The sequence below is a fragment of the Musca autumnalis genome, unplaced genomic scaffold (genome assembly GCF_047663935.1).
Source record: "Musca autumnalis isolate F117 unplaced genomic scaffold, ASM4766393v1 scaffold_3, whole genome shotgun sequence".
Classification (NCBI taxonomy): domain Eukaryota; kingdom Metazoa; phylum Arthropoda; class Insecta; order Diptera; family Muscidae; genus Musca; species Musca autumnalis.
The window spans coordinates 26,622,599-26,644,366 of NW_027411866.1; the positions used below are offsets into that span (position 1 = coordinate 26,622,599).

Sequence of the window (21,768 nt, forward strand, 5' to 3'; positions counted from 1 at the left end):
CTAATCTAATCTGTGGAAAATGGCAACAAACTAATGTGACTCCTGCTGGATTTAACTTCATGTTTTCCAGATTTGGCGCTAACCGCTCGCAGAGCACATTTTTTAATGAGGAAAACATTCCATTAATTTAAACTTGGCGTTTCGATTTTCAATAATGGTGTTTGATATAAAAACAAAGAAAACAAATTCCAATCAATCATTAAAGCTAGCTAGTAGTAGTAGTTCAGTTTAAAAAACTACAACTATAACATCTTAACAATATTGAAAGGCCATTTGCAATATACCAGTCTTCCAATGGAAGGCTTGATACTATAACTGGAATAAAGTTTGTGCAAAATCAAAATAAACAACACAAAAAAAAATCATAAAAGAAGAAAGTGAAATTTTGTTTCTCACTGCCAATAAACAAATTTCGTTTTGTTGTTGTTGTCGTGTCCATCAATAAATGGATAATCGAATTGCCTGTAAGAGCCACCATCAATTGGGAGGTTATTACACGCAGTTTTAATAAACCAATTTTGTTATTGTTTTTGTTTTTTCTCGAAGCATATTGACTTGCAAGCGTTATTATCAAAACGGCAAATAGTTTGACTTGCAAACAAAGGAATTGAAATTGGAATATGTATATGGAAAAGCAGCATGTAGACAAATTAACGTAAAACCAATTCAATAACCAAATTTGGAGGATAAGAAAAACAACAACACTTGGCAGGCTGACCGGCTAGGTTCAATAGATGAACGAACAATGAATACCAAGTAGTTGAGCCATTGAGTCCCTGACAATATTTCCAAGTCCAGAAAACAAAACCTAATCAGCATTGCAACCATATTTAGGAAACTTTAGTTATGACTGACTCAAATGACAACAACAATGGGACAGTGGAAGACTTGTGTGAACTTGTGACAAGGTTGGATAACAAAGTTTTCATAGAAAATATCTTTTATAGTTGTCGATAACAACTTTTTCTATAGAAATAGTTGTCGATAACAACTTTTTCTATAGAAATAGTTGTCGATAACAACTTTTTCTATAGAAATAGTTGTCGATAACAACTTTTTCTATAGAAATAGTTGTCGATAACAACTTTTTCTATAGAAATAGTTGTCGATAACAACTTTTTCTATAGAAATAGTTGTCGATAACAACTTTTTCTATAGAAATAGTTGTCGATAACAACTTTTTCTATAGAAATAGTTGTCGATAACAACTTTTTCTATAGAAATAGTTGTCGATAACAACTTTTTCTATAGAAATAGTTGTCGATAACAACTTTTTCTATAGAAATAGTTGTCGATAACAACTTTTTCTGTAGAAATAGTTGTCGATAACAACTTTTTCTATAGAAATAGTTGTCGATAACAACTTTTTCTATAGAAATAGTTGTCGATAACAACTTTTTCTATAGAAATAGTTGGCGATAACAACTTTTTCTATAGAAATAGTTGTCGAACACAACTTTTTCTATAGAAATAGTTGTCGAACACAACTTTTACTATAGAAATAGTTGTCGAACACAACTTTTTCTGTAGAAATAGTTGTCGATAACAACTTTTTCTATAGAAATAGTTGTCGATAACAACTTTTACTATAGAAATAGTTGTCGAACACAACTTTTTCTGTAGAAATAGTTGTCGATAACAACTTTTTCTATAGAAATAGTTGTCGATAACAACTTTTTCTATAGAAATAGTTGTCGATAACAACTTTTTCTATAGAAATAGTTGTCGATAACAACTTTTTCTATAGAAATAGTTGTCGATAACAACTTTTTCTATAGAAATAGTTGTCGATAACAACTTTTTCTATAGAAATAGTTGTCGATAACAACTTTTTCTATAGAAATAGTTGTCGATAACAACTTTTTCTATAGAAATAGTTGTCGATAACAACTTTTTCTATAGAAATAGTTGTCGATAACAACTTTTTCTATAGAAATAGTTGTCGATAACAACTTTTTCTAAAAATAGTTGTCGATAACAACTTTTTCTATAGAAATAGTTGTCGATAACAACTTTTTCTATAGAAATAGTTGTCGATAACAACTTTTTCTATAGAAATAGTTGTCGATAACAACTTCTTCTATAGAAATAGTTGTCGATAACAACTTTTTCTATAGAAATAGTTGTCGATAACAACTTTTTCTATAGAAATAGTTTTCGATAACAACTTTTTCTATAGAAATAGTTGTCGATAACAACTTTTTCTATAGAAATAGTTGTCGATAACAACTTTTTCTATAGAAATAGTTGTCGATAACAACTTTTTCTATAGAAATAGTTGTCGATAACAACTTTTTCTATAGAAATAGTTGTCGATAACAACTTTTTCTATAGAAATAGTTGTCGATAACAACTTTTTCTATAGAAATAGTTGTCGATAACAACTTTTTCTATAGAAATAGTTGTCGATAACAACTTTTTCTATAGAAATAGTTGTCGATAACAACTTTTTCTATAGAAATAGTTGTCGATAACAACTTTTTCTATAGAAATAGTTGTCGATAACATTTTCTGTAGAAAAGTCCTTCGATAACAGCAGATTCTATGGAAAAGTAGATCGATGGCCAACATTTTTGCAGAAAACAACTTTTTCTATAGAAAAGTTGTTCGATAAAAAGATTTTTTGTATAAAATTTGTTCGATAGCAACATTTTCTATAGAAAAGTTGTTCGATAACAAAATTATATATAGCAAATTTGTTCAGAAGCTAAATTTTGATATGCATACGATAAAAATCAAAAAAAAAAAAAGATAAAAATCTACACCTATCTAATTCACCCCTTTCTCTCCGTCTTTCTCTTTTCAGCAATGCCATAATGGAACCAATGACTGCCTTGGTATTGGCCTTTCAACTATTGGCCCTTTTCTCAATTGCTGGAGCCCTGATTATCTATTTGATATGTAAGGTGCGTGATGATGATGTCAAAAAGGCCGAACATCCCAAATCGAATACAGTGTTGGTCACCAGTGCCGATACAGCATTGGGTTTACAATTGTGTACCCATTTGGCTAGCAAAGGTTGCCGTGTGCTTGCTGGCATGAAGGATGGAGTCGATAGTTTACCAGCCAAACTGCTAATCGGTTGGCTGAAGATGCGGGAATTTACCGAAGCTCCAGTATCGGGAGAAATTATACCCATTTTCTTGGATGTTACCAAAGATGAGGTATTACGTGAGGCCACAGAAAACCTGGGTGCCCATTTAAGTGCTGGCGAACAAGGTATCCAGGCTGTCATTAACACCAGTGGTACGTTCTATCGTGGCCGTATCGAATCGCAAGAACTCTATCAAATGGAACAAATGTTTAAGACAAACATATTGGGTTCTCTACGCATTGCAAAGGCTTTTGTGGACTTTTTGAAGCCGACCTGTGGCCGTTTGATTTATTTGGGTGCTGCCAACGGAGGTCATGGTGATGGTATGATTGCTTACAATGTTTCGAAGGTGGCCACCGAGAAGTGTGTACAAGAGGTACGACGTGAACTGCAACCATTTGGCATTAGGGTGGTATGCTTGGATACTTGTGGTCTACATGCTGAGACGCTCTATAAACCACCAACAGCACAAAGTAAGCAGAAAATTGTGTGCCTATTTGTTTTTTTTTTTTCATTTTTCATAGCTTCCACCATGCATTGAGGGTTCGCAAATTGGTTTCCCAATGTTTTCCATAGAAAATTTGTTCGATAAGAACTTTTTTCTATAGAAACGTTTTTGAATAACAACTGTTTCTTTAGAAAAATTGTTCGATAACAACGCTTTCTATAGGAAAGTTTTCCGATAACAACGTTTTCTGTAGAAAGTTTTTCGATAACAATGTTTTTTATAGAAAAGGTATTTGATAACAAAATTTTACATACAAAAGGTTTCGATAACAAAATTTTTTATAGAAAATTTGTTCGATAACAAGATTTTCTATAGAAAAGTTGTTCGATAACAAGATTTTCTATAGAAAAGTTGTTCGATAACAACATTTTCTACAGAAAAGTTATTCGATAACAACATTTTCTATAGAAAAGTTATTCGATAACCAGATTTTCTATAGAAAAGTTGCTCGATAACAACATTTTCTATAGAAAAGTTGCTCGATAACAACATTTTCTATAGAAAAGTTGTTCGATAACAACATTTTCTATAGAAAAGTTATTCGATAACAACATTTTCTATAGAAAAGTTATTCGATAACCAGATTTTCTATAGAAAAGTTGTTCGATAACAACATTTTCTATAGAAAAGTTGTTCGATAACAACATTTTCTATAGAAAAGTTGTTCGATAACAACATTTTCTATAGAAAAGTTGTTCAATAACAACATTTTATATAGAAAAGTTGTTCGATAACAATATTTTCTATAGAAAAGTCGTTCGATAACAATATTTTCTATAGAAAAGTTGTTCGATAACAACATTTTCTATAGAAAAGTTGTTCGATAACAACATTTTCTAAAGTTTTCCGATAACAACGTTTTCTGTAGAAAGTTTTTCGATAACAATGTTTTTTATAGAAAAGGTATTTGATAACAAAATTTTACATTCAAAAGGTTTCGATAACAAAATTGTTTATAGAAAATTTGTTCGATAGCAAGATTTTCTATAGAAAAGTTGTTCGATAACAAGATTTTCTATAGAAAAGTTGTTCGATAACAGCATTTTCTATAGAAAAGTTGTTCGATAACAACATTTTCTATAGAAAAGTTATTCGATAACCAGATTTTCTATAGAAAAGTTGCTCGATAACAACATTTTCTATAGAAAAGTTGTTCGATAACAACATTTTCTATAGAAAAGTTGTTCGATAACAACATTTTCTATAGAAAAGTTATTCGATAACCAGATTTTCTATAGAAAAGTTGTTCGATAACAACATTTTCTATAGAAAAGTTGTTCGATAACAACATTTTCTATAGAAAAGTTGTTCGATAACAACATTTTCTATAGAAAAGTTGTTCGATAACAACATTTTCTATAGAAAAGTTGTTCGATAACAACATTTTCCACAGAAAAGTTGTTCGTCGCCAACATTATCTACAGAAAAGTTATTCGATAACAATATTTTTTTTATAAAAAAAGTTGTTCGATACCGTCTTGAAAAAGAACACTTTGAGAAATCACATTTCAAAAATCTTTTTTGAAACAGATCCAATATGGAGTTTACATTTCTCTCATGGTGGAGTATATAAAATCTCGTCGCGACCCTTTTTAATGTCATTCCGTGGTGGATGGATGTGCATTGAACATTTTTTCTTTTTATTTCATTTTACTTTTTTGCCGTTGTTTCTTTTTTTCTTTTTACTTCATTTTAGTTTCCAGTGGTGCCCCAACAACCTATACAGCCAATGTCTTGAGTCCCAGTGCCTTGAGTGTGGTAGAGCGTGCCTTGTGGGATCAATCGCCGCATGAACGTTATTCATTGTTGGCCTCTAATAAATATCAATTCGCGTTGCCATGTCGTTCCTCAATGCGTTTGTCCAATAAATCTTCTGACAATGCTATCAAGAATCCTTTGGAGAAACAAAAGTCCCTTGGTGGTGGTGTGGTACAACGTGTTTAAATATGATGGCCCTAAGAAGATAAAAATGGAAAATAGAGAGAGAGAGAAAGAAATGTGTTGAATTTTGTTGGCAAATCTGAAAAGACGCAAACATCACTGAGGAAGGAAGTTTAAGTGAATTTCATTATGAAGTTTACAAGTGAAGTGAACAAACTGAAAGAAAACTTACGAACAAGATTTTATCCCGGTTTTGAAGGGCAAGCTTCTTACTTCTCCTACAAAATCAAATCATTTTTTCATAAATATAAATTTGTAAATAAGCCTTACTTATTTTGTTTTTAACAAAATTTTAAGTTTATAAACTACAAAAATGACAAAACCAATTGGTCACATTATTATTTTTTATAGTGTATATACACCTAAGCTTTGTTTAAACAAAAAAAGGAAAGAAAAAAATTGTTCAAAATTTTTTGTAGCAAACAAAATCCTTTTAGAGAAATTATATTTCTTTATAATGATTTTTTTTTTAATATAATGCGTATATATGTAACTGTATGTATGTATGTGCATTGAAATAAAACTTTTTCGTTTTAAATTAATTCTAAACTAATAAAAATATATCCAAATAACAAATTGTGTGATGTGTTTTTCTTCATATTGCACTTCTCTGTGTTCGGGTTTCCAAAAAGCTATGCTCCACTGCATTACTGACTGGCTAGCCATCTTGTGTGTGCGACATCATCGTTAGGCATATAACTTTCATTCATATTTCGTTATGAAATCGTAACGCAATACACTGGCTGGCAATATATCACCTGCTTTGGCTTCAGTTTTAGTTTCGGTGCGTGCCGGTAAATGCACAAGTACATCGGCTCCAACAATACTTTGCAAACGACTACTCATCTGCGCCGGTTGCGTTGCAATATCATTGCGTTAAGGTATTGTTAGTTGGTGGTACGTTCGATGGTGGTTATGGTTTGCAAAGCGAAAGTGTTTATCAGCGAAAAATATACAAAAGAAAACAACAACAAGAAGAAGTTGCATTTAATTAAATATGAACATTTTTGAAGGGAGTTTAGTCTGCTGCATTAAAAAATAACACAAACCTGATTGCCGGTAATTGAAGCATAAAGTTGACCATTACGGCTTGTGATTGTGGCACGCATATATTCAGGCCGGGGATCTAATGGTACGCTTTGATTTTCCAGCTATGTACAAAGAAAATTTAAAAAAGGTAAATATTTTAAAGTTAATAACAAATGTGAGGAGAGCCTGCCAGTCACCATAAATCACCTAAAATTAAAAGAAGGTATTGGAAAAGGCTAACATTTTGGCAGGAGACGAACATGATACCCGTCAATAACATCTCTAAAAATTTGTTTTGGTATAACGTTTTGTAGAGAAACGCTGGTCCATAACAACATTTTCCATAGAAAAATCGATCGAAAATAACATTTTCAACGCGAAAATTGTCCGATAACATTTTCTATGGAAAAGTTGATCGATAACACCATTTTCTATAGAAAATTTGTTCGATAACAACATTTTCTATAGAAAAGAAGTCCGATAACAACATTTTCTACAAATATGTTGTCCGCTAACAACACTTTCTATAAAAAGTTGATCGATAATAATATTTTCTGTAGGAAAGTTCTATAGAAAAATTGTTCGAAAATAACATTTTCGATGGAAAATGTGTTCGATAAAAACATTTTTTATGGAAAATGTGTTCGATAAAAACATTTTTTATGGAAAGGCGTTCGATAACAATATTTTCTACAGAAAATTTGATCCATAACAACATTTTCCACAAAAAAGTTGACCGAAAAGAATAGATTCTGTAGAAGAGTTGTTCAATAACAAAGTTTTTTTATAGAAAAGTTCGATAACAACAGTTTCTATAGAAAATTTGTTCAATAACAACATTTTCTTCAAAAAAGTTGTTCAATAACATTTTTTTTTATAAAAAAGTTGTTCGATAACAAAATTTTCTATAGAAAATTTGTTCGATAACAATATTTAATATTGAAAAGTTGTTCGATAACAACATTTTCTATAGAAAATTTGATCGATAACAACATTTTGTACAAAAAAACTAATCGATAATATTTTCTATAGTAAAGTTTGTTCGATAATAACATTTTCTATAGAAAAGTTGTTCGATAACAGCATTTTCTATAGAAAAGTTGTCTGATAACAAAACTTTCTTCAAAAAAGTTGTTCAATAACATTTTCTATAGAAAAGTTGTTCGATAAAAAAATGTTCTATAGAAAATTTGTTCTATAACAATATTTAATATAGAAAAGTTGTTCGATAACAACATTTTCTATAGAAAAGTTGTTCAATAACAACATTTTTTATAGAAAAGTTGTTCGATAACAACAGTTTCTATAGAAAAGTTGTTCAATAACAAAATTTTCTTTAAAAAGTTGTCTGTAGAAAAGTTGTTCGATAACAAAATTTTCTATAGAAAATTTGTTCGATAACAATATTTAATATAGAAAAGTTGTTCGATAGCAACAATTTCTATAGAAAAGTTTTCGATAACCACATTTTCTATAGAAAAGTTTTCGATAACAACATTTTCTACAGAAAAGTTGTTCGATAACAAAATTTTCTATAGAAAAGCTGTTCGATAACATCATATTCTATAGAAAAGTTGTACGATAACAACATTTTTTATAAGAACAGCATTTTCTATAAAAAAGTAATTCGATAAAAACATTTTCTATGGAAAAGCGTTCGATAACAATATTTTCTACAGAAAATTTGTTCATAACAAAATTTTCCACAGAAAAGTTGACCGAAAATAATAGATTCTGTAGAAAAGTTGTTCAATAACAACGTTTTTTATAGAAAAAAGTTTCTTCAAAAAAGTTGTTTAATAACAACATTTTTTTATAAAAAAGTTGTTCGATAACAAAATTTTCTATAAAAAATTTGTTCGATAACAATATTTAATATAGAAAAGTTGTTCGATAACAACATTTTCTATTGAAAATTTGTTTGATAACAACATTTTGTACAAAAAAACTAATCGATAATATTTTCTATAGTAAAGTTTGTTCGATAATAACATTTTCTATAGAAAAGTTTTCGATAACAGCATTTTCTATAGAAAAGTTGTCCGATAACAAAATTATCTTCAAAAAAGTTGTTCAATAACATTTTCTATAGAAAAGTTGTTCGATAAAAAAATTTTCTATAGAAAATTTGTTCGATAACAATATTTAATATAGAAAAGTTGTTCGATAACAACATTTTTATAGAAAAGTTGTTCGATAACAACAGTTTCTATAGAAAAGTTGTTCAATAACAAAATTTTCTTCAAAAAGTTTTCTGTAGAAAAGTTGTTCGATAACAACATTTTCTATAGAAAATTTGTTCGATAACAACATTTTGTACAGAAAAATTAATCGATAACATTTTCTATAGAGAAGTTTTTTCAATAACAACATATTCAATAAAAAAGTAGTTCGATAAAAAATTTTCTATAGAAAATTTGTTCGATAACAATATTTAATATAGAAAAGTTGTTCGATAACAACATTTTCTATAGAAAAGTTGTTCAATAACAACATTTTTATAGAAAAGTTGTTCGATAACAACAGTTTCTATAGAAAAGTTCGATAACAACATTTTCTATAGAAAAGTTGTTCAATAACAACATTTTTATAGAAAAGTTGTTCGATAACAACAAATTCTATAGAAAAGTTGTTCAATAACAAAATTTTCTTCAAAAAGTTGTCTGTAGAAAAGTTGTTCGATAACAATATTTAATATAGAAAAGTTGTTCGATAGCAACAATTTCTATAGAAAAGTTTTCGATAACAACATTTTCTATAGAAAAGTTGTTCGATAACAAAAATTTCTATAGAAAAGCTGTTCGATAACATCATATTCTATAGAAAAGTTGTACGATAACAACATTTTTTATAAGAAAGTTCTTCGATAACATTTTCTATAAAAAAGTAATTCGATAAAAACATTTTCTATGGAAAAGTGTTCGATAACAATATTTTCTACAGAAAATTTGTTCATAACAAAATTTTCCACAGAAAAGTTGACCGAAAATAATAGATTCTGTAGAAAAGTTGTTCAATAACAACGTTTTTTATAGAAAAGTTCGATAACAACAGTTTCTATAGAACATTTGTTCAATAACAACATTTTCTTCAAAAAAGTTGTTCAATAACAACATTTTTTATAAAAAAGTTGTTCGATAACAAAATTATCTATAAAAAATTTGTTCGAAAACAATATTTAATATAGAAAAGTTGTTCGATAACATCATTTTCTATAGAAAATTTGTTTGATAACAAACATTTTGTACAAAAAAACTAATCGATAATATTTTCTATAGTAAAGTTTGTTCGATAATAATATTTTCTATAGAAAAGTTGTTCGATAATAACATTTTCTATAAAAAAGTTGTTCGATAACAGCATTTTCTATAGAAAAGTTGTCCGATAACAAAATTTTCTTCAAAAAAGTTGTTCAATAACATTTTCTACAGAAAAGTTGTTCGATAAAAAAATTTCTATAGAAAATTTGTTCGATAACAATATTAAATATAGAAAAGTTGTTCGATAACATTTTCTATAGAAAATTTGTTCGATAACAACATTTTGTACACAAAAAATAATCGATAACATTATCTATAGAAAAGTTTGTTCAATAACAACATTTTCAATAAAAAAGTAGTTCGATAACAAAATTTTCTATTGAAAATATGTTCGATATTTTTGGTTTGTTCCAGAACTGCAAGAATCTACTAATTTTTACTATTTTTTCCGATAACATAAAGGAAAAAATGTTATCGTAGTAAAAAATAGTAGCTTCTTGCAGGTTCTGGAACAGAACATTTATTTATTTAGCGTATTCCATCAGGAACATAAGCCGTTTACATAGAATCTCCATCTCTGTCTATCTGATGCGATATATCTTAATTCATTAAAAGTTTTTCCGGTTTCTGTAAAAATTGTACGTCTCCACCTTTTCCTTGGCCTTCCGCGGCCTCTGTATCAATAACAACATTTTTTGTAGAAAAGTTGTTCGATAACAACAGTTTCTATAGAAAAGTTGTTCAATAACAAAATTTTCTTCAAAAAGTTTTCTGTAGAAAAGTTGTTCGATACCAAAATTTTCTATAGAAAAGTTGTTCAATAACAACATTTTTTATAAAAAAGTTGTTCGATAACAAAATTATCTATAAAAAATTTGTTCGATAACAATATTTAATATAGAAAAGTTGTTCGATAACATCATTTTCTATAGAAAATTTGTTTGATAACAAACATTTTGTACAAAAAAACTAATCGATAATATTTTCTATAGTAAAGTTTGTTCGATAATAATATTTTCTATAGAAAAGTTGTTCGATAATAACATTTTCTATAAAAAAGTTGTTCGATAACAGCATTTTCTATAGAAAAGTTGTCCGATAACAAAATTTTCTTCAAAAAAGTTGTTCAATAACATTTTCTACAGAAAAGTTGTTCGATAAAAAAATTTCTATAGAAAATTTGTTCGATAACAATATTAAATATAGAAAAGTTGTTCGATAACATTTTCTATAGAAAATTTGTTCGATAACAACATTTTGTACACAAAAAATAATCGATAACATTATCTATAGAAAAGTTTGTTCAATAACAACATTTTCAATAAAAAAGTAGTTCGATAACAAAATTTTCTATTGAAAATATGTTCGATATTTTTGGTTTGTTCCAGAACTGCAAGAATCTACTAATTTTTACTATTTTTTCCGATAACATAAAGGAAAAAATGTTATCGTAGTAAAAAATAGTAGCTTCTTGCAGGTTCTGGAACAGAACATTTATTTATTTAGCGTATTCCATCAGGAACATAAGCCGTTTACATAGAATCTCCATCTCTGTCTATCTGATGCGATATATCTTAATTCATTAAAAGTTTTTCCGGTTTCTGTAAAAATTGTACGTCTCCACCTTTTCCTTGGCCTTCCGCGGCCTCTGTATCCTTGGGGATTCCATTCAAGAGTTGCGTGTGATATTTCGTTGTATGGTCTTCTCTAGAGTATGCCCCAGCCAGCAGTATTTTCTTCTTTTGATCTGCAGATTGATGTCTTCTTGTTCCGCTATTTCTAATAGGTTTTCATTCGATATGGTTCTAGGCCACTATATTCTGAGGATGTTTCGTAGGCATCTATTTGTGAAGGTTTGCAGTTTGCGTTTTATTTCTTCGTTTACAGTCCATGTTTCTGACCCGTAAAGTAATACGGATTTGATGCAGGCATTGTATATGTGTATCTTTGTTTTAGGTGATATGGCACTGGATTTCCATATATTCTTTAGGTTGAAATAAGCTACTCTCGCCTTAGCCACGCGAGATGATACGTCGTTAATTGCGCCTCCGTCGCTAGTTATGATGCTTCCAAGGTAGCTAAACTCACTGATATTTTGGATTGGGAGGTTGTTGAGATAGAATGCGGTTTGATTGGCATTCCCCTTTATGACCATAGATTTGGTCTTCGGTTAATTGCGTCAAAGGCCTTTTCGAAATCGACAAATGTAAGGTACAAAGTTGAATTGAATTCATTGCATTGTTCGATTATTAATCTTAAGCTGTTGATCTGGTCTACGCAGGATCGGTTTGGTCGGAATCCAGCTTGTTCTTTTCGAAGGCATTGATCAAGTGGTTCAAGGATTCGGTTTAGGATTATTTTGTTGAATATTTTACATGCAGCAGGAGTTAACGCAATACCTCTCCAGTTACTGCAATTTTTTAAATCGCCTTTTTTTGGTATTTTTACAATGATGCTTTCTTTCCAATCTGTCGGTACATTCTCTGTAGTCCATATGTGTGTAAGCAGAGGTACAATTATTTTAGCTACCGTCGAAGGATTAGTTTTATAAAATTCAGCTGGTAAATCGTCTATGCCTGCGGCTTTTCCGTTTTTCAGTTGAGTTATTGCAGTCGAAACTTCTATCAGTGTAGGGGGATTTATGTTTACGGTACCCGCAGGGATTGGAGTAGTGTAATTTGAGCTTTGGTATGAATGAGATGGCTGATCTGATTGACACGTGTGATTTAAAACTTCTTCAAAATGTTCTTTCCACCTATTAAGTTGCTCTTCGTCGGTCGTTAGAATTTTTCCGTGTTTATCTTTGATGGGTATTCTCGTATTTGTCTTCTTTCCCGAAAGTTTTCTTATTACTTCGAAAACAGTTTTGAGGTCACCACGCTGGGCTGCTGTTTCGGCGTCACTAGCCATAGTATTGATGAAGCTTCGTTTGTCATGTCTTGCTCTTCTTTTTACATCCTTGATTAGCTGAGAGAGCTTTGCTTGGAGTTCAGCTTTTCGTACAGGGTTATTTGATATGTTCGATAGCAATATTTAATATAGAAAAGTTGTTCGATAACAACATTTTCTATAGAAAAGTTGTTCAATAACAACATTTTTTGTAGAAAAGTTGTTCAATAACAACATTTTTTGTAGAAAAGTTGTTCGATAACAACAGTTTCTATAGAAAAGTTGTTCAATAACAAAATTTTCTTCAAAAAGTTTTCTGTAGAAAAGTTGTTCGATACCAAAATTTTCTATAGAAAAGTTGTTCAATAACAACATTTTTTGTAGAAAAGTTGTTCGATAACAACAGTTTCTATAGAAAAGTTGTTCAATAACAAAATTTTCTTCAAAAAGTTTTCTGTAGAAAAGTTGTTCGATACCAAAATTTTCTATAGAAAAGTTGTTCGATACCAAAATTTTCTATAGAAAATTTGTTCGATAACAACATTTTCTATAGAAAAGTTGTTCGATAACAACATTTTCCATAGAAAAGTAAATCGATAACAAAAATTTCTATAGAAAAGTTGTTCGATAACAACATTTTCTATAGAAAAGTTTTCGATAACAACATTTTCTATAGAAAAGTTATTCGATAACAACATTTTCTATAAAAAAGTTCAATAACAACTTTTTCTATGGAGAAGTTGTTCGATAACAACATTCTCTATGGAAAAGTTGTTCGATAACAACATTTTCAATAGAAAAGTTGTTTGATAACACTTTCAATAGAAGAGTTGTTCGCTAACAACATTTTTTATAGAAAAGTTCTTCGATAACAACATTTTCTATAAAAAAAGTTCTTCGATAAAAACGTTTTCTATAGAAAAGTTGTTCGGTAAAATTTTCTATAGAAAAGTTGTTCGATAACAACAAAAGTTGTTTCATAACATTTTCTATAGAAAAGTTGTTAAGTGGGGTACACACGATCAGTTTTGACTGTCAGTTTTGCTCAATTAATCGTTTGCTTGCCAGTGTGGCCGTTCATTTTTGTCAGTCATCAGGCAACCACAACATATTTTGTGGTTGCTGGACAGTTTGACATTTATCGATATTTCCGAAAAATCGACAGTCAAAACTGATCGTGTGTACCCAGCTTTAGATAACAGCATATTCCAAAGAAAAGTAGTTTGATAACATTTTCTATACAAAAGTTGATCAATAACAAAATTTTCTATAGAAAAATTTGCTCTGTTCGAGAACCTGCAAGAAGCTTCTACTTTTTACTACGATAACAATTATTCCTTTATGTTATCGAAAAAAACTAGCAAAAATTAGTAGATTCTTGCAGTACTGGAACAGACCATTTATTTGTTTGTTAACAACCTCTCCTATTAACTAGGCAAACACCGACGTCCACAAGAACGCTATAGACAAGACTACCGCCATTACGTATAAAGGTGAGAACACAATGAGAAATTCATGCTTATCCAAGAATGAATTTCTATAAAAGAATAAAGAAATCCAAGATCGCATTTGTATTAGGTAGTACCTGGCCTTTGTTCATTTACATGAAATTGAGCGCGAACCATAAGGGGCAATAAATCGAGATGTTTTCCATCCTTGAAGGTTTCTTGCCTCGAAGTATCTTAACCTTTGGACATAAAATGCAGATTGGTGTGGGAGGAAGTTCCTCAAAGAGTCCAATTAAATCAGTTTTGCTATCAACATTTTAATATCCTGGTAGGCTGCATACACTATTTTACCTACTTGATCAAGGCCATTCCTCTTACGGTTCTGGATTGATCTAGCCTGGCAATATACCGAAAAATTACTGTGTAGGGTTGGGTTATCCCAGTAATTCCATTGTGACAGTATTCGTAATGCAGTGGTTGACCCCAAGGGCGCCTTTGTATCCCTCGCAAGGATTGATATAAAGCCCTATGAGCACCTTTGTTCTAAACTAGGTCAGGCATTAATAAGGATAATTAGATTAACTTAAATTGATCACCAACGAAACTCAGGTTTATGTCTGTCTCGGAACAGTCTCATTAATTGTTTTTCGGAAGACAGAGCTGAGCCCTCAGCTATATGGGTATTTCTATCAACAGGAAGGTGTATTCTTCTAATTCCTATCTCAGTTTGTTTGAAATTGCCGAACCCATATTTTATTGTAGTTGTAGAATACCGTTTCATCTTCTTCTTGGATGCTACCGCTTTGCAGGTACATCGCAACTGGTCAATTGTGAGATACATACTCATGATTTGCTAACAACCCTAGGTTGTCAATAACAATTCCTGGTGTTTGCATAAAGAGATTAGTGAATTATCCTCCAATTATGCTTGGGTTAGAGAGAGGTTAGGACTGCAATTGAGGAAATTTTGTAATGACCGATCTTTAATGTCGATTACATTTCCTCCCCAATCAGAATGTTAGTGGAGCCACCCAGATAGGCAATATCATTTAGATCTGTTGAGTTGAAGTCATCTTGTGTCTGAAGGTACTTTGCAAGGAATAAAAAATCCTGGCACCGCAGTACTCAATTTGGCCAGTGTTAATGGAAACCTTTTCGAATTTAATAGTACACCAAGGATCAGTATTCCATAATAAATTGCCATGAACACGACTTTACTCAGTCCTTGTTTAATATGGCAGAAATTCTGGCTGAGAAAGTTATTCATATATTTATATTTTCGTGGGCTTGTAATCTTTTCATTGCAGATTGCTTGATTCAGGGGACCTCTCTCAGGTTTTGTCTATAACTAGAGTAAACCCTGCGTAAGCCAAATATCTGTGTGCCGTTTAGTTATATATAGGATAAGACTTATTAGTGGTACTACTCGTATTACAATGAAATATCTTCTCGCATCTCTAGCGAACTTTTCCAAACGATCCGAATAGAGCCTCTAAACTCAATGTTATTCCAAATACTCACAATGACTTGAACCACGGGTAACATGCATTTCTCTTGGGTCCAACCGGAACACCATCTAATGGCTGGCAAGACAAATAAATGGAAGCATACAAAAGCCGATACAGGATTGCCAGGTAAACCAAAGAAATATTTATCAGCTTTAGCAGCAAAGGTCATTGGTTTTCTAGAAAAAGAGCATACATCAATTAAAATTCCAAATCTTTCATTTATATTTCAATATTACCCTGGTTTCATATTAACACGTCCCACCAGTAAATCAAAGCCCAATTTCTGCAATACAGGTTTAATGAAATCCTTATCACCCATGGACACACCTCCACTGCAAATAACAAAATCGACTTCATCGTAAATGTTGCTTAAAGTCTCGGTGACTTCTTCAAAGCTGTAAACAAATAAATTTATTACAAATTGGTCCTTGGTATATGAAGATGTTGGACATACTCATCGGATAAAACTTTGGTTACGAAACATTCAAAACCAAAATATTGCAGTAACTGGCGTAGCATGGTGGTATTGGAATCATAAATCTTTCCCTCAATAGGATAATCTTGGGGATCTAAAAGTTCACTGCCAGTGGATATGACAGCTACCAAGGGTTTGTGCAAAGGTACGGCATGACCCACCGATGCCATCAGGGATTTCACCACAACTGGAGAGAGATCAACACTGGGGAATAGGGCTGAGTTTTTGGCCAAATCACATCCAATTGGTCTGGAAAAAAAATCGGATTAAAGAGAATTCTAACGTTTTTGTTACTTCTACCTTATATCCACATCCTTTTTGGGTTCCACTAGTATCTCCACCAAATCTTCTTCACCATTTTTCTTGGTTTTTAGCAATTTCGTATCCTCCACCTGGACCACACAGTCGGCCTTCAAAGGTACTGGGGCACCGGTGTTGATTTTATAACACTCATCTTCTTCAAAATCATCGGTAATAATTGCATCTCCAGCTGCTATAAAGCCTATGACCTTTTTCGAACCTGAAAATCCCGATGATTTCATGGCATATCCATCTTTAATTGAAGCCCTAAAAGGTGGTATATCCACTGGCGATTTAAAGTTTTTCAACAAATTGGGCAATGTTTCTTGAGTTTTAACAGTTTGTAGAATGAGATTCAAGGCTTCATTTACGGGTAACATGGGATAGGGTGAATTACGATCTGTGCCATCGCCTTTTCCTGTTTTGTGAGGACACACATGAGGCACATGTTGTTGCACTGCCGTGGAACCTTGCAATTGTTCATGTGTTTTGCGCACCAAAGCCAAATCATTATTAATCAAGTGTAAAGCATGAGGTAGCAGATCTTTGATGTATTCAAAACATTCCACAACAGCCTTTTCACTTCCTGGGAAATTAATGATTAAAGTTTTTCCCGCAATGCCACAAACACTGCGCGACAGTGCCGCAAATTTGGTTTTCTGCAAAGAGTGCAATCCAATTGCCATCGCCAGCTGAGGACATTCTTTATCTAATATTTCCTTGGTGGCTTCAGGGGTTACATCGCGTGTAGCAAAGCCAGTGCCTCCAGTGGTCAGAATACAACCAGCTGACACTTCGGGGGACGAGAGTTGTAACAGTTTTTGTTTGATAAGCTCCTTTTCATCGGGTAAAATTTCTTTCAGGATGCGTGAATTCTCAAAATTGTCTGAAATTAGTTGTACCAAGCGCGGACCACTACGATCTTTGGTAGCATCTTCATGGCAAGTATCACTGACTGCAAAGTAGGAAGCCGTTAGTAAGACAGTGTATGTAAAAATTAGAGTGGAACTTACTTGTAATAACAGCAAAAACTATTCCCGATTCCATATCTCCTGGAAAGGTTATCAAACAAAGCCGGCCACTTGTTGATTTAGGGTTGCCAAGCGTTAACAATGCACAAAATTACTAGGATAAGTGATGGAGGTAAATTTTGTACAATTAAAATTTTCCTCGCGAATTGTACCGATATCTTAACGAAATCGCCACAAAAGTCGGACGATACTTCCAGTACGATATTTTAACGAAAGTTGTATGAAGTGGTTGACATAATTTCGGAACGAAATGTCGGAGCGACCTCGTATCGATTTCGATCCGATAACGTAACGAAATCTGAAGAAACCCCTTTGGAAATTTGGAAAGGCAATTTCTTTCCGACATTCGTTCCGAAATCTGAACGACGTTGCTTCCGAAATTGTTTAGACGTGTCGGACATCCGAAATATTAAATGACATTTGTCAAAATTATCTGCAAAATCTCCAATTTATTTCCCCTAAGCATTCACAGTAATCGGGTACTCGTCATATGCCTCGGTTATCACTTAATCCATCAAACTTACAGCACATTTAGTGAACCCTACACGGAACAACAACAAAACAATCATAGACAATAGACACAAAACAGCTGTTTTAGATTTATACACATAAATTCATGGAAAACAGGTTAATATTGGATATTGTTTGTAGTTGACAAAATTAAACACAAAAAATGAGTGATTTAACAAATTCTAAGCCCTATGAGGTAAGCAAACCCCATTAACCATATTCAGACTCTTCAAAAAAGTATGCATTTTCTTATAGAACCATTTACTCAACAATGTCATTACCAATAATGCAAATGTTAACGACGAAAAACTCTCCCCTGGACGTCGAAACTTACGTAGATGGTTGGGAAAGCCGTTTCGAGTAGTTATTACCGATGGCCGTGTACTTGTGGGTTTCTTTAATTGTACCGACAAAGATTCCAATATTGTACTATCCATGTGTGCTGAATATCTCGAAGAGGGCGAAGAGTCACCACGCATTCTGGGTAATGTAATGATACCGGGACAACACATTGTCTCCGTTTCCGTAGATTTACCCCCTGATGAGCTATATACCGTTAAACCCGTAAAGGCCTAGTCACAATATATGTATTTTTTTTAACAAAAAGAATTACTTTTTTATTTATTTAAAAATTACAGTAACAAAACTATAATAGAAAAAATGTGTTTATTTTTTATATACATTTATACAACTTATTTCTTAGATTCTTTGGTATGTTCCTCTAGGGGATCAACACCTTGTTCCATCTTTTGCTTAAATTGTTCATATGTACGTTTACGATCGAAATGTTTAACCCAAGTTCTGGGGCAAGTTGTTTCAAATAGTTTCCTTAGTTTCTTACAAGCGTCCGGAACTTTTTCTCCGGATGTGGAGCTATGTTGTGGAGCATTTTCACTTAGGCACTTCCAGTAATCATCGCGGGCACCCCAACACTTTGTCCTCTCTTCTTTGTTAAGGAAATTACTCATTGTTTTTATTGATATTTTTGATAGTTTTTCTTAAAATAAATGCAAAAGTTGGTTTCGGGGTAAAGTTGCATAAAACAAAATATAGTGGAACATATGTTTTTAATATGCCGATCAGCTGTTAGAAAAACAGAGTTGTGTTTACTGTCAAAGAGAGTTCACAGGGCTGCATTTAAAATATATTAGGGGTAAAAAGTGCGGAACAAATTAATTATTGCTCTGTTCCAGAACCTGCAATAATCAACTATTTTTTACTACGATAACATTTTTTCCTTTATGTTATCGGAAAAATAGGTAAAATTTGTAGATTATTGCAGTTCTGGAACAGACCATATACAAACACCTGGCAGAAAAATCTGAAATGTTTACCTTGTTTGAAACTTCGTCATTTTTAAACGCATGGTGCAATAATTCATAGGTAGGCCAGGTATGAGAATCGCCAAAAAATACAACCCTTTCGCTATGGCTTAAAACGTCAAAATTGTTTTGATGAATGATAACGGATGAGTATACAAAGAAGAAGAAGAACGAAATGTTGAAATGAAAACAAAACAGAGTTGAATTTTTTGATCAATAATATCAACTCTGCATGTCAACACGGTTTTGACAGATTAAGCCATAACAAAAAAAAAATTGTAATCAGCTGTTAGCTGTGGCCTACCTAAGAATTATTGTACCATGTTTAAACGGATAATGACAATATGGGTACCATAGTTACCCTGCGGTTATACATGACAGGACAGTTGAGTTAATGTATTGATTGTCAAAAACCCAAAACTTGCCTGTGTGACGTAGGCGTCCAGACAACTGCAAAAACAGTTGTAATATTATGGATAAAAATCATCGATTTCTTTTCGTTTTCCGTTCACATATTTTGTTTCTGTACATATTCTTTTGTTTTCGACACATTTCAATTGTTATCTCACTTATTTTTACAAAAATGCCAAAAATTTGTCTTCCCTTCTGTCTGCGAAAAAATGATGGACAGCTGGGAGACAGCCGACAAATGTATGTATGTGTTAGTAAATTAGAGTGGTATTTGAAGACAAACTGTCTGGTGTAAATGCCTAGTAAAACTTGCGGAATACACTATCATATGTCCATTTTACATTAGCAACTTTTTCGTCATTTAGAGCTGTTTCGTCATTTATTTGCTAAAACAGGCAACATTTTACGTCATTTACCATACAAAAATAAATGACGATAGCTACGTCATTTATTCTAAACAACGCACGAAAACACCATACTTTTATACGCAACCCTGCTTTTTCGTCATAAACTACCAAAAAATGCAACTGTTTTATGATGCCTTTGTTAGTTTGTATGTGTTGTAGAAAAACAAAAATACTCAAACGATGACAAAAGTGAAAATAAATGGTTAAAAAACATGCAAAAATTATGTTTTTTTTCTTTTTGGAATTAATTTAAGTTATTTGATATACATTTGTGTTGTGAAATTCCTATTTTTCTGAATAAATATATTGTGTGCGTGTGTTTGTGTTATTGTATATGTGTGTATGTGCGATTGTGTGCGTAAGCAAATGACACAAAAAAACATATGTAAATGCACTTCATTTGATTCTAGGATTTCGTAAAACGAAATCATTTAATGTGCATATGTAAATGGGACTATATGCGGATTTAAGACTTTCTCCTGTGGACAGGAGCAAATCTCGGCCCACAGGGGTTGAATTCTTGTTCTATGAAAAATATTTCCTTTATAATTGTTTTCATTTGACAGTTATTTCCTTTATAAAAGTTTTCATTTCGCATTTTCATAGAAACAGAATTGAGCCCCATATCTACATTAGGCAAATTTCCTTGCGGCAATTGTCAGTTTGTGGGTGAAAGAGGGTGTTGCGAGGCAAAGGGTTACAATAAGCCTCACCTCTCTCTCCATCAAACTGACAATTGCCGCATGGAAAATGCCTAAAGTCCAATTTACATATGCTTATTAAATGATTTCGTTTTACGAAATCCTAGAATCAAATGAAGTGTATTTACATCTGTTTTTTGCGTCATTTGCTTACGCACACAATCGCACATACACACTTATACAATAACAAAAACACACGCACACAATATATTGTTACGGAATTAGATTTAACTAATGTCCGTGTAGACCAAAGGTAGGCATTGTGACTCACAAGAGAGCCCATGTGCTCTAAGTGAGCGTAAATTTGTTATCGCTCACAGCCTGTGTAGATGCTAACACGTTGTGAACAACAACAAATTTACGCTCATTGAGAGCACAAGAGAGACCCAAAAATTTTCTCTGCCTCACTCTGGTGTAGACGTTGTTTTATTCCCCGATACGATTTGTACCAAATAAAACAGGGTTCGTTTTAGATTACGTTTCTACAATGCTTTATTTACTTTATTACACTTATTCAGAACCGACTTTAATTACTAAGCACACAGCAAGTGCCGTGTAAAGTACCCATTAGCACGCAGCTACTCTTTTACCGATCTGTTCAGTTCAACGCTTAAAACACGACTCACTCAATGTTGCCGTTCCTACCGCTATTTATATCCTTGGTCTAGAATTATCCACAAAATCTGGCAACATCTCGAATCTGTGCAGCGAACACACAGACGCACATTCGCACTAAGGCGGTCATCAGACCATCTGTCTTTTCATATGTATGTTGTCACTTTGGGTATACTAATATACAGAACAGTAGTACTTGGCCTTTAATCTTTTACATGAAACTGAGCGTGAAAATGCGGCGTATTTCATTCTGTTCACACTTTAAAGGTGGAAACTCAATGGACTTTTGTTGCTTACTCCACTTTCTTGGCGTGAAAGC

The 21,768-nt window shown here is 32.2% G+C and overlaps 4 protein-coding genes across 7 annotated transcripts in view; 2 read left to right on the plus strand and 2 right to left on the minus strand.

Annotated features, from left to right (window-relative positions):
• LOC141396900 (D-beta-hydroxybutyrate dehydrogenase, mitochondrial) overlaps positions 1–6,119 on the plus strand; it is a 90,729-nt gene extending 84,610 nt beyond the window's left edge. For 2 of the 4 annotated variants that reach the window (XR_012411262.1, XR_012411261.1), the window contains exons 3-4: positions 2,807–4,014; positions 4,357–5,572. Coding sequence is in view for 2 of the 4 variants with exons in the window: in XM_073972621.1 (XP_073828722.1) it covers positions 2,817–3,567; positions 5,299–5,546 (999 nt within the window). In the remaining 2 variants the exon portion in view is untranslated. Of the gene's footprint in view, positions 1–2,806; positions 4,015–4,356 lie in introns of all 4 variants that reach the window. The other 2 variants (XM_073972621.1, XM_073972620.1) reach the window with 1 other exon arrangement.
• cin (Molybdenum cofactor synthesis protein cinnamon) lies at positions 5,814–18,024 on the minus strand. Its single transcript, XM_073972619.1, has 7 exons — positions 17,466–18,024; positions 16,453–17,407; positions 16,132–16,401; positions 15,914–16,072; positions 15,691–15,853; positions 6,593–6,694; positions 5,814–6,389 (listed from the first exon to the last, which is right to left on the minus strand). Exons 1-7 carry the CDS (start codon positions 17,497–17,499, stop codon positions 6,246–6,248), a joined length of 1,827 nt encoding a protein of 608 aa, XP_073828720.1. The 5' UTR covers positions 17,500–18,024; the 3' UTR covers positions 5,814–6,245.
• Positions 18,025–18,031: 7 nt separating this feature from the next.
• Sbat (LSMD1 domain-containing protein Sbat) lies at positions 18,032–18,599 on the plus strand. The gene is made up of 2 exons (XM_073972622.1): positions 18,032–18,189; positions 18,249–18,599. Exons 1-2 carry the CDS (start codon positions 18,157–18,159, stop codon positions 18,567–18,569), a joined length of 354 nt encoding a protein of 117 aa, XP_073828723.1. The 5' UTR covers positions 18,032–18,156; the 3' UTR covers positions 18,570–18,599.
• Positions 18,600–18,640: 41 nt separating this feature from the next.
• Positions 18,641–19,058, minus strand: LOC141396902 (cytochrome c oxidase assembly factor 6 homolog). The gene has a single exon (XM_073972623.1). The coding sequence runs from the start codon at positions 18,959–18,961 to the stop codon at positions 18,686–18,688; it is 276 nt and encodes a 91-aa protein (XP_073828724.1). The 5' UTR covers positions 18,962–19,058; the 3' UTR covers positions 18,641–18,685.
• Positions 19,059–21,768: the final 2,710 nt, after the last annotated feature.